The sequence below is a fragment of the Morone saxatilis genome, unplaced genomic scaffold (genome assembly GCF_004916995.1).
Source record: "Morone saxatilis isolate NCDOM2014 unplaced genomic scaffold, NCSU_SB_2.0 Contig22, whole genome shotgun sequence".
In the NCBI taxonomy this organism is placed as follows: domain Eukaryota; kingdom Metazoa; phylum Chordata; class Actinopteri; family Moronidae; genus Morone; species Morone saxatilis.
Window position 1 is genome coordinate 5,635,474 of NW_023339785.1, and position 11,672 is coordinate 5,647,145.

Here is an 11,672-nt window from a genome sequence, read left to right on the forward strand (position 1 = left end):
AGTCACGTCCTAATATCCATATCCACAATATATTTTTTTAATGTCTCCATCAGTTAGGCTCCATACGGGGTAAAGGGATGAATCAATACAAATACATTTGCCAGAATGCTACTAATGGTGTGCCTTGAGTTTACTGACCACTGTAGTGTTCAGGAAAGAGGAGATGTTGAAGACTTTGTCCAGACGCATAGCTGAGTAGATGCCTTTGTTCTCTTTACAAGTACTGAGAAAGAAACACACATACAAACAGATACACAGGTATGACAGGGAAAGGGAGAGAGAGAGAGAGAGAGAGAGAGGGGGGAAATGTCAACTTAAAAGTGTCAGAGTCAGAATATTTGCTGCCACCAAGTGAAATTGACTGGAAGTACATGACACACTGACATGTTCCCTGAAATAAAACAGCATAATGTTCCTCAAAAGCCTGGAATATTTGTGAACATGTCAAAGATAACTGTTCCATGATTACATTTAGGCAGCCACATGCCCAATAGACTCACGTAATGTACATAGCATTAGCACTGCTTGTTTTTTAATGAGCCAACACTTGTTGAAGCAACATTGCTCTATTTGGAAACTTAATGACTGCGGGTCTGCCATCCCAGTTACTGAGGATATGCAGCTCCTGACTGGAGGGAGATGATGAAAGCTGATGTAATCACTGAGAAAGAGGCTGAAGAGAAGCAGCACAATAGCATAGAACAGTATGCTAATTAGCTACTCAAGGTTAATAGTAACTCTCTCTCATTTGCATCCTCATCAATAGAAATAAAAAATTCAGTTGCACCACTGATGCCTGACCCTACGCCTGTGCCGGAACAAAAACCTGTAAGCAAAATGTGAAAAACTGCATCAGTCAGTAATTCTTCAGCCTATAATTGCATAAATAGCTTGTCTTGCTGCAACATCCATTCAGTGTTGTAACTAAACATAAACATGAAATGCAGAGAAGGGCGATGTGGAGTAGGCCATGAGGAGAATAATCATCATCAAAGCATTGCTTCTGAAAGGTGGCAGACAAAACACTGTCACCTAAATACATAAAAATGAGTTTGCTTTGCCTGTACAAGCTCTCTGCCGTCAGCTCCAGGTTGGAGTCGTTGTACATGTAGCCAGGGATGAAGTTCTTCCACTCTGGGTTGACCAGATATGGGGTGTCCACAACCTGGCAAATCAGAGATCCAGAAAGAGGGTGTGTGATCAGTAACAACAGCAGGGCTTCAGGCTTAACTTCTGCAGGATTCAGACTTAATACAAATTACAGCATGCCACTCACAACTGTGAGCAACCACTATTCTCCCAGTCCCACTCAAAGGACACTGACTTGTATGCAGTAACTAGTACAGAGAAGGAACAGTGCCCATACAGTCCAGGGCACTCTGTATGTACCAAATATAAAAAAATATGTTCTATATGAAAATTAAGTCGATATACTACTTGAGATGTACTTGTAATATGTAGGGGTTTAAACCGCTGTATAGTTTACAGGGTGTACTTATTACTTGCCTTGAAGACTTCTTTGGTGTGGAACGGTTCACACACCAGTTTCTCCATGTTTCCTCCAGCCAGAAAGATGGTGGTCACCACTCCCATCAGCACCCAGGAGAAGATGAAACTAAATCCAACGCCGCTGTGGAGAACAACAGACAGGCCCTCAGGTACAGTGAAAGTATAGAACAATGAGAGATGGAGACGTAGCAGAAGTGGAGTGGGTGGATTGGAGGTGGCCTAAAGCTTTTGTCACAGTAAGCATTGTCAGCTCATTGTAAAAGGCAATGTAGATATTGTATAGGGAGGGAGAGGGGAATTAAAAGAAGCAGGATCTGTATCAGTATCTTAAATTAGATTAGATATTAACACAAGACACAAATCTGACATTTAGAATACATTAGGAGATAGTCCAAATTAAGGCTTCTAAACCAATTTTAACTACAAAAGAAAAGTTTGTATGAAACCCTTAAAATCCAAAGTATGGGATCTTATGGGAACAGGTTCTGCCAAAAAGATCTGTATCAATTTGTTCAGATATTCTATCACATATGATTTGTTTACATGAGCTTTCTTTAACAAGAGCTTCTCTAAGTTGACTTCAACTTTTACATGATTGTGATTATATGCTTTGGTCTTCTTCACCTTTTACTGTAGCATGTAAAGGGAAATAATATAGCGAAGTGGCAGTAGTGGCAGCTATAGTACTGTAGATGTAGTTTAGATAGTTTAAGAGCTAGTGGTCCTCCTGCCTTAACAAGTAGTAAGACAAATACTAGTAGTAAGGTGTACTGTGGCATCTTCATTAAATTGATTTGAAAACATGTTTTATGGCCACACCTTCTTCAGTTTTAAATCTTGAAACTGACAGACTGTCATTTGGACAGTTGACTCACGCCATGAGCATCGTTCCTCCTGTGTTTGAGATGCAGCCTCGTGTTGTAGGTGAAGCGTGCTTGTCGTATCCCAGGGTGCCACACAGCAGGCCCAGGTAATTGAAGGTGAGGACCAGGACCACCATGCAGCAAAGAGCAATACAGCCAATCCACCTGTAAGCAGCAGACAAAGCTCAACAGTTAGAACACAAATAGGACAGTATCATCCTCAGCTAAAGTGTATATTACTGTCTGTGTGTCCTGCTAGAGTGTTCTTGAGCAACACAGTGCAGCTCTGCCCGCTTTCTTAGTATGAAATAGTAGATAAGCTAAATGGGGTAAAGTAAAAATGTAATACAAAGCTTTTAAAACAACTAATATATCATCTTGGGCTTCCCTCCACTCTCCTGAATTAATGTCAAAGTGATATGAATATTTCATGAATGCAAAATATTAGTGCAAGCTTATGCAGCACACAAATTACTTTTACAGTAGCCTGCAAAAAGAGTCTAGTCATGTAACACATTTCACAATATACACTACTTAGAGTTTATTGGTATGTGTTTTTTATTTATGTCAGGAGTTGAGTTTACCTGTAGAAGTCCATTTTGTCAATTTCAGGGTAGTAGTCCTCGATCTTGGCATGGGCATGGTTGACGAAGATACTGAAGTTGGACAGGCAACTCTGCACAGGGAATACCTTGGAGAAGCTGCTGATGTTATTGCCAATGCCGTCAACCAAACCCTGTATACCTGAGAGACAGATCATTCAAATAATCCATCCAGTTTTATAATCACTTAGTGTAGTAACACTTAAAATTGTTAGATTAACAGAGTGGGATTACTTGTGTTTGCTTTCACAAGAAAGGTTTCAGAAGTGTGAAATATCACTTACTTTCCACAACACTTCTGGTCTGTTCAATCACCATATTTGGCGTGTCGTTGAAAGAGGAGTAGCCCTGTGAGAGGAAAAGGACACCTTGTTGGAACATGCAGTTTCTTGGTCCATTTAGTTGTTTGAGCATTTATTTATTTATTTATTTTCTTTTAAAATTTAAAATAGCTTTTCAGAAGCATTCTGTAAAATGCTTGAAGTCACTGACTGAAGCAGTAGACAAAGCACCTGAAGGAATGACGGTAGCACTGAAATAAACCGCACACTGAATACCATTACAGACTGACAATGCCAACAATGTAAGAATATTTATTTATACTCCAGGCTCACCCTTTGGACGATAGCACTGAGGTCCGTTTTCAACACATCATTCATCTTTTCCAGCTGAGTGTTCACATTGGGTAGCTACAATATAAACAGACAATGAAACACTGACAAATCTCTTGATCAATATTCAGTGTTGTGGCTACAACCTTAGCCACAGCTCTACTTAATCCTGGTTTTAACCGTGACCCATGATCAAAAACGGATTAGTTGCCACATCTTAACCTTAAGATTAAGCTTAGTTGTTTTATTTTCTCATTAACCACATTCCCAAAAAATTCCAATGAATATTTACATTTGTGTCCATATGCATGCATATGATAATAATATGTGCATACAAATAATTTGCATATAATCTGCATAATACTTGTGCATTCAGTTTTGTACCCGTGTGAAGTTGGCGCTGATTTGCAGCTGAGACAACGACTGGCGGATATTGCGGCACAGCTGAGCAGACGTGGCGTCTGACTTCTCGTCATGACAGCCCGGGTCATTGAGGGTGCGGTTGATACTGGTCCGAACCAGACTCAGGTTAAAGTTGAGTTTCCCCGTTCCTTCCTGGAGGAGCTCCAGACCCACACTGACATTCTCCAGGGCCTCCTTGGTTTCTCGCATGGCTGAATTGAAAGAGACCACAGATGAGATTGAAAGTGGATTGGGTTACTGGTATCAGGGGAAAACCAGTGAAAAAAAAGAATGCCCATCAAAACTCTCTTACTCTCCTTGGCATTTAATATCAACATACAGAACAAAAGGACAATCTGTATAGAGTTGGCTCATGTTACACAAAATCACAGACTCATACAGGACACAAAGAATGCACTCATTATAATGACCAGGCCTGAGCCGAGTATATCATACTGACTTTCGGATCCAAACCCATTTTGGATTTGGAGTGTGTCTGTGGTGTGGTCACATGCTGGTGTAAAACTCCAGCATCTAAAATCAGACTTACAACTGCCCGACAGCATTGCTTTCGGCAAACAATAACCAAACAGGAATGCTATGAATAATGTGAATTTGTTAGCTTCTATTAAAGATTGTTGCTGTTAGTAACTAAGACAACAGCCAGCGTTAGTTAACAATCCCAGAGTAGCCTGCAGCAGACTTAAAAATAAGCAGGATAAAGAATGCAAAAGCATTGGCATCCTTGCACATTGGTATAAAAGATGCAGGAGTGTAGAGAGACAACTGAATTTACAATCATATGGCTAAATGCTTATCAGCACTGGAAGGAGTGAAAACACAGATGGATGCTATATGCTAAATGTATAAATGCCATATTCTTTCCAACTGAAATATGATGTGTTTATGAATCTTCCATAGGTTTTCTACATCAGACAAGACACAATATTTGTACCAGATAATCAGATCCTCTGACTGCTCAGCTCAGCCCAAGTAATAGCACAATATTACACAAACATTAAGAACACAAACTGAATTCACAGTCATCTGTGGTCAGGTATTTTACCACCTGAACTGTTGGCATGCTTGCTGACTGCTTGTATATTCCATGTAGTTGAACATCCATATACAGCTGCTTTTTGTAATACATAAAGTAAGTAAATAAAATAATACTTCCGTAGTTAATTTAAGAGTTGAAATAAAATAACAAAACTGGTCACACAAACACATTACTTTTTGATGCTCACTTCACGCTGGGAGAACACAATTGGAGTAAAAAAGGGAGACGTCCAGGTGCAGGTTGATGTTATATCAGGTTTTTGGCAAGATCTGGTGATTCCATTAACTTAAAACTGCACTAGGCAAGAATTGTTATGGGAAGACTGAACATGGAAAAACTCACTCATTCATTCTGTTTGCCCATAAAAACTATTTATCTGGTCACAGCATTAGCATAAATATAGCAGGTAAACACTGGATCCAGACCAAGCCAGGCTTGTAAAGGGGAGGAAATTAAAATAATATGGCTTCACATACTGGATCATGAGGTACACAAAAATGATCTGCCATTTGTGGGCACCAGAGTCAGACATTGCATAGTGCAGTTTTATTATATTAATTGGTTGTAGTTCATTAAGATGTAACTCAGAGCTCAGACTGCTAAAGGCTGATTTATAGCTGTATGTAAGCTTTACGTTGAGTCTACACCGCACCTTACGCAAGTGAACTACACCGTTGTGAGCATTCATACTTGTGAGCTGGTGTGTCTGTGTTACTTTATGTCCCTGTGTTGGGTGTCTTCAAAAAATGGTGACTGAAACTAAAACTCTCCCTGATCTCTATCCTCAATCTGTTTCAAGTCTGTCCTGCGTTTTCCTTTTTCTGACCGCCGATGCACAGGACAAGGGGACAGACAAGAGCAGGTCATGCAGTGACGCAGCGTCCCACATGTGCCTATTTGTCTGTGTGTGAGGACACACTTGTCTGAGAATGTATGTTTGAAGTCGCCTCCCATTCTCTGACCATGCACACACACCAAATGGACCAATCACAGTTAGTGATTGGTTTTTGTCGTTACAGACACAGTTACACAGTTTCTGGGGAGGTGCACGTCAGGCTACAGCATAGAGTGCTACGTACGAGGCTGCCGTACCTATGCTGTACCCACGGGTTTGATTCGACGGAGAAGTATAAATCAGGCTTTAGTGCTCAAGGGAGATCACAAGGGAACAAATCACGGGAGCGACACTGGTGTCAAAGTTCACAAGGTCAGGGGTCAAAGGTTTGTGGGTAGTCATCCAGTCACTGAGTTACTGTTACCTTTGATGGCTCGCTGGATTTTCACTTCATAAAAAAGCATAAAATGTAAAGATTTGAAAAATATTCTGAACCTTTATTACAAGTTAGAGCTTTTATTAAACTCACTAAATGCTAAAAAAAATATTAAAATTAGACTTCAAAAACATTTACTGTTCACAGCAGAATAAGTCAACCATATCAAGTGGTTTAATCTTCTTCACAGTTTTAAAATCATATTACAGCATATCTTTAGTGGGGAAACATCTGATAATAGTTATAATTCCACTAGTGTGCAGTTATAATTCTTGCAATAACTGACAATATTTGCAAGTAAGGCAGGATACTATATGTCATTTAATCCTGTAGCCTGCATTCGGTAGCTTGCAATAACATGATCATATCGTAACTAAAGAGGAAATGAAAAATGTGTGGGTGTACCTCCAGCCATATTGAGCACTCTGTCCAAGGCAGGATGGACCTCCTTATCCAGCTGATCATGTATCCTTCCACCCAATAATGGACCTATATCTGTAGAAAATGCAGCATCAGATCAACAGAAGAAAACAGTAACATAGTCCAAGTCCATTTCTCTATTATGTTCGCTGCTTAATGCTGCATTTGCAGTTCTTAACTTTCAGGAAAGAGCTGCCTTCAGTACTGTTGCAGGAGAAAAGTAAGATGACTACTCAAGGGAATATTCTTTAACAGTCACCGCTTTAGCTATCTAGACCTAGTTATGTCACAAATCTGTTGTGAAAACAAGTCAAAGACAATAGACACAGTGAATTCAGATAATAAGCATGATATACAACCAAGAGCAAGTACTCGGTGAATCACTTCTGTCCGTTTAATTCACTATCAGAGGCACAGAGGAGTTCTACTTACTATGTAGGTCATAGATGACTTTGTTCTTGGCTGTGGCGTATTGGGATATTAGGTAATCAATTTGCTGCAAACAGGAAACACAACAGAGCACAGCAGAGTCTTACAAGCAGATAAAAAATGATTTTATTAGTCTTGTCATAGACACCAACAAGCACTCTGAAGTATAGCACAATTTCCATGTTATTTGTCAAAATGAAATGGAGACGATGACAGAATATAAAACAGGTCTTTATAAACATCTCATGTTCAACAAACTGAGCATTCTGTTGGATTTTTGTTCTCGAAACACTGCCAATTTTACACTACGTACAAGTAAAGTGAGAGAAACCTGAGCTCCTGAAATTTCATGGAATGAGAGTTATGATTTAAAAAGCAAATTTGCACCTGTCATGTGCACAAAAAGTGAGAATATTATTCTTTTTTTCCCACCTTGACTAGAAACAGTATCAGGCACACACACTTTTCCTTTAACACTGAGACATGAAGAATGTTTCTCATTTAAGTAACTCCTTAATACTTAAAACAAATGATTTCACCAACTAAGGTTTCTACAACTATTAGCAGTACCTTCACACAATCAGCAAACCAATTGCTGTCCTACTGATGGTATTGTTTTAGAATGTAATTTGTAGGATTGTGACACAGTATCACAATATACAACAATATGTATTGACAGCACATGAAGTAAATGTCTTTGTGTCTGCTTTCATAGCATTGTAACTCTCTGTCTCACCATTGGCGTGTCATTAGCGAAGGTGTGCAGGTCCCTCATGTTGCTGTTGACCAGTCTCCGTATGTTCTTCACCTGAGAGCTCAGGTTCTGATTGGCAGCATATGCGCACAGTACTCCGATCCTAAACAAATGACAAACACAAACACATTGACCTTTCCGTCTCCACGTGCCACTGTGCATGACCCTGCTGCACCCACACAGTAGCCCAGGGGCTGTTTCACAGACTAGGGTGATAACACGTGATTAACAGTAGGGGTCAGTGTGTACCACCACATTTACTTCTACATTTTCTTAACTTCCTCTAGGTGCACCTGTAGAATGAGCTTAATTTGTTTGACAGCATTACACCAAACAGTGCTTGTATCAGTTATGAGTGATTATCAAAACACAAATACTATCTTCTTTCTTTTCTTATTAATTCGGTTTAAACTGTTGATGGCATACAAATGTATATGTGACATAAATTAAGCATAATTCTAGCAGGGTGGAATACAACATAATTAAAGCCAATGGGTATTTGGTTGTAAACTGGATTTTCTGATTTTTTTTTGATAATAAGGAGGAGATTTTATTTCTCAAGCAATTTGGAAATCAACTCATCACAGGAAATGCAGGTGTAGCTACATTCAGCTCTGAGGCCCTATCTGTATAATCTGAGGTCCCTGGGTTGTAAACATATTCAAATTAAATGCGAAAACACAGAATTGCATAAAGCAGACCATTAAAGTGAGTCTCTTGCACACTTCAAACAGACCTGAGTAGCTCCATACAAGCCTTAATTAGCTCAAGCAACATCAAGGGAGAGACAGCCCATAATATTAAGCCGTTTCCATGACTCACACTCATCCCAGCTGAATTCTCAGTTCAGCACCTCACAGTAGCACTATGCATCTAAGTGTGTGCATGTATGGCTTAATTGCTGCATTGATGTGTGCAGGTAAGCATGGTCGGGGGTTCATCACGGGGTGATTAACTTCTGAACAGATTGGTAAACTTCAGTGTGACGGATTCTGAAGTACCAAAACTCTGACAGCACATCTGTATAACGTAGTGAATCTCATTTACAGAAAGGGAATAAGCAGCTTTATGAATGATGTAAGACGACTCGCAAAAAGGAATAACAAAAGGAGTGACTCAGAGGCTACTGGGAAGGGTTAGATCAATGGAGATGAATCGGGGTGTTGTGACTCACTCTATAATAGGGCAGAAGTCTCCGTATGTGTCCCTGTGTTTTTGTGGAGGTATGCAGCTTGTGTGTATGTATGTGACTACGGTGCATGCAAAGTGAGGTTATGCCCCATGAATGTCTCATCGTTAATGCATGAAGATGGTGGTGTGTGTCTGTGTGAGTGTAGATCATCTTTACAGTCCTGTGATCTTCAGTCGCTGCTGTAGAAGTCTCCTTGAGTGGATATAATCCTCAAGTAGCAAGTCAATAGTGAATGGGATGAGAGATGATTGCTTCTACAAAGTATCAGTAAGTTATGAGAGGCAGTGGGCGCTTGTGTATTACAGTCGCCATCTTATTGTGTTTAGAGGATGAGGCACTGAAGGATTACATTGTGAGATATGTTTATAAGATATTCAGATTTTGTTTTCATTCAGTTTATTTCAGCAGAATAATTTAGAATGGTGAACAGACAGTTTGACTGCAGCTACTGTAGGTGTCCCACATCAGGAGTTAATGGACACCCAGCAGCCAATCAGAATTGGGCATTCATCCAGACCATGGTATAAAAAAACAATCCTCATGTTTGTGAAGCTAGAACCATTAAATGTTTGACATTTGTGGTTGATAAATAACAATTGTATTTCAAACTGACCTAACACGGTTCTGTTAATATGAGTATAAAATACTAGAATAAAAATCAATGTCCTGTAGCTTAGAATTACTAGTAGCTTGAGCTTGCTGATACATCACAGCTAATCAATCTCAGTGAAGAATTAGCCACCATCAATTTTTTTCATTGTTGCTTATCTTCGCTTGAGAAAGAATTTGCCATTTTGACCATTTTTATACCTTTGTATTATTATTCTTGGACCCCAACATCTAAGGTTTTAGAGATTAGTGCAGAGGGGCATTGCATTAGCATGTTAGTTTCTAAAAATTGAAATGCATACTGTAGGATAGAGTGAATTCCATTCATTAAAGCGGTAGCTGTTCGGCAGCTGAAGGCAAAGCCAGCATGTCAGAGCATCTTTGAATGGACACAGAAGAAGAACCTTTAAAACTGCTCTTGTTAAATTTATTTTGGCACATATCAAAAGTGTTTGCAATTTGTAGCTAACAGGCTTAAACATGCATAACCACTGGTGTAACCCTCAAAGAACAAATAGGATCATGCGTTGCCCTTGGGAGAGAAATTCTTTTCATCTGGGCGGCATTGAGCTGAGCCACGTCTGGAGGAATTGTGATGATGTTTGCCATAAATAGTGAGCAGGCCAGCAGAGTAAACGCTGTCATCGTATAAGTGGAGACTTAATGAGAAACTAGGCCAAACAAGTAGGCTGGGACACAGTGTAGTGGAGCCATCTGGAACCAGGAGAAGATTCAAAATGGCCACTTCCACAACAAAAGCCTTTTGTCAAACACTTCTCTGCCCTCTCTCAGTCTCTCTTTCACACAGAAGTTCCATACATACGCAGTCCCTTTCTCTTTTACATACACAAATTCACAATCACACCTTCCCTCTCTCTGTCTCTACTTGTGTCTTTATCACCAAAGCCCATACTTGTCCCTCTCTCATTTGTCCTTCTGCTCTGACTCGTCTGTTTTCATCTACGTCTCTTTCACTGTACCTTTATTTCTCACTCTCTCTTGCTCCTTTATCGTTTCCCTCTCTTACTATTCTATCTCTCAGGCTCAAGCTTTATCATCATTTTCCTATAGCACCCACTCTCTTCTTTTTTCCCTTCCTCTGTCTCCTCTTTTGCCCTCAGTTCCCTCTCTATTTGCTCTCTCTCTCCCCCCCATAGCCACCTCCCTTTCTTTTTCTTTGTCTCTCGCTCACTCCCTCTCCCTGCCGGTGTCCAGCAAGGTCGCTGGAATCTGCAGCCAAACAAAGACTCTTTGAGAAAAACGCAAAGCGCTTTCCAACGAGCTGTGTAGTACATGGCTGTCCACCTCACTTGAGCAGAATCAAGTTTGGTTTAGTTTGAGTTTTTGTTAGCGTTGTTTAGTTGTAGTTTTTAACCTGTTATTTGAGAAGTGATGAAATTGAAGAGAGGTAAAACAAGAGAGAAAAATACATATTTGTGTATGAATACAAAATGATCAAACAAACAACAAACTCACGATGACAAGCAAGGCATGCCTTAGCTGAATAACAGAAACTAGATGAGCTCAGCTGTTGAGGGAATTGTGGGGGAAAAAAAACATTTTGTCACGATGCTTACAATGTCTGAATCAGCCTCCATCAATAAAGATGCAATCCCTCTGTGGTGTCACCTTCATTTCACCTTAAATTGAATGGACTCTCTTACATTAGATATTCCAGTCCATTCAGGTGAATAGCTTTTAATAAGCAATGCCATAAAACTCACACAAAAAAAGAGACATTGATTTTGCAGGACAGCAGCGAAGAGATGATTCAAGAAAGGAGGATGTGAAGTTCTGGCTTAAAATGGAGGAAACATAAAAGTTATATTTTCTGCATTTTAAGCCACCAACTTACACATACTGAAAAATGCAGGACTTTCCTTTCCAAGTGTCACTTTTCTCCAAACTGATCTGTGGCACGAAAGTAGAGCTATGACTGTGGCACAATAC

At 39.8% G+C, this 11,672-nt stretch overlaps 1 protein-coding gene across 1 annotated transcript in view; it reads right to left on the minus strand.

Annotated features, from left to right (window-relative positions):
• Positions 1–11,672, minus strand: part of prom1a (prominin 1a) — a 76,662-nt gene that overhangs the window by 16,508 nt on the left and 48,482 nt on the right. The window contains exons 5-15 of the mRNA XM_035669908.1: positions 7,904–8,024; positions 7,171–7,234; positions 6,724–6,813; positions 3,970–4,199; positions 3,589–3,663; positions 3,259–3,322; positions 2,957–3,116; positions 2,385–2,537; positions 1,507–1,630; positions 1,062–1,165; positions 139–223 (exon numbers count right to left, since the gene is read on the minus strand). Coding sequence (XP_035525801.1) covers positions 139–223; positions 1,062–1,165; positions 1,507–1,630; positions 2,385–2,537; positions 2,957–3,116; positions 3,259–3,322; positions 3,589–3,663; positions 3,970–4,199; positions 6,724–6,813; positions 7,171–7,234; positions 7,904–8,024 — 1,270 coding nt within the window. The remainder of the gene's footprint in view (positions 1–138; positions 224–1,061; positions 1,166–1,506; positions 1,631–2,384; positions 2,538–2,956; positions 3,117–3,258; positions 3,323–3,588; positions 3,664–3,969; positions 4,200–6,723; positions 6,814–7,170; positions 7,235–7,903; positions 8,025–11,672) is intronic.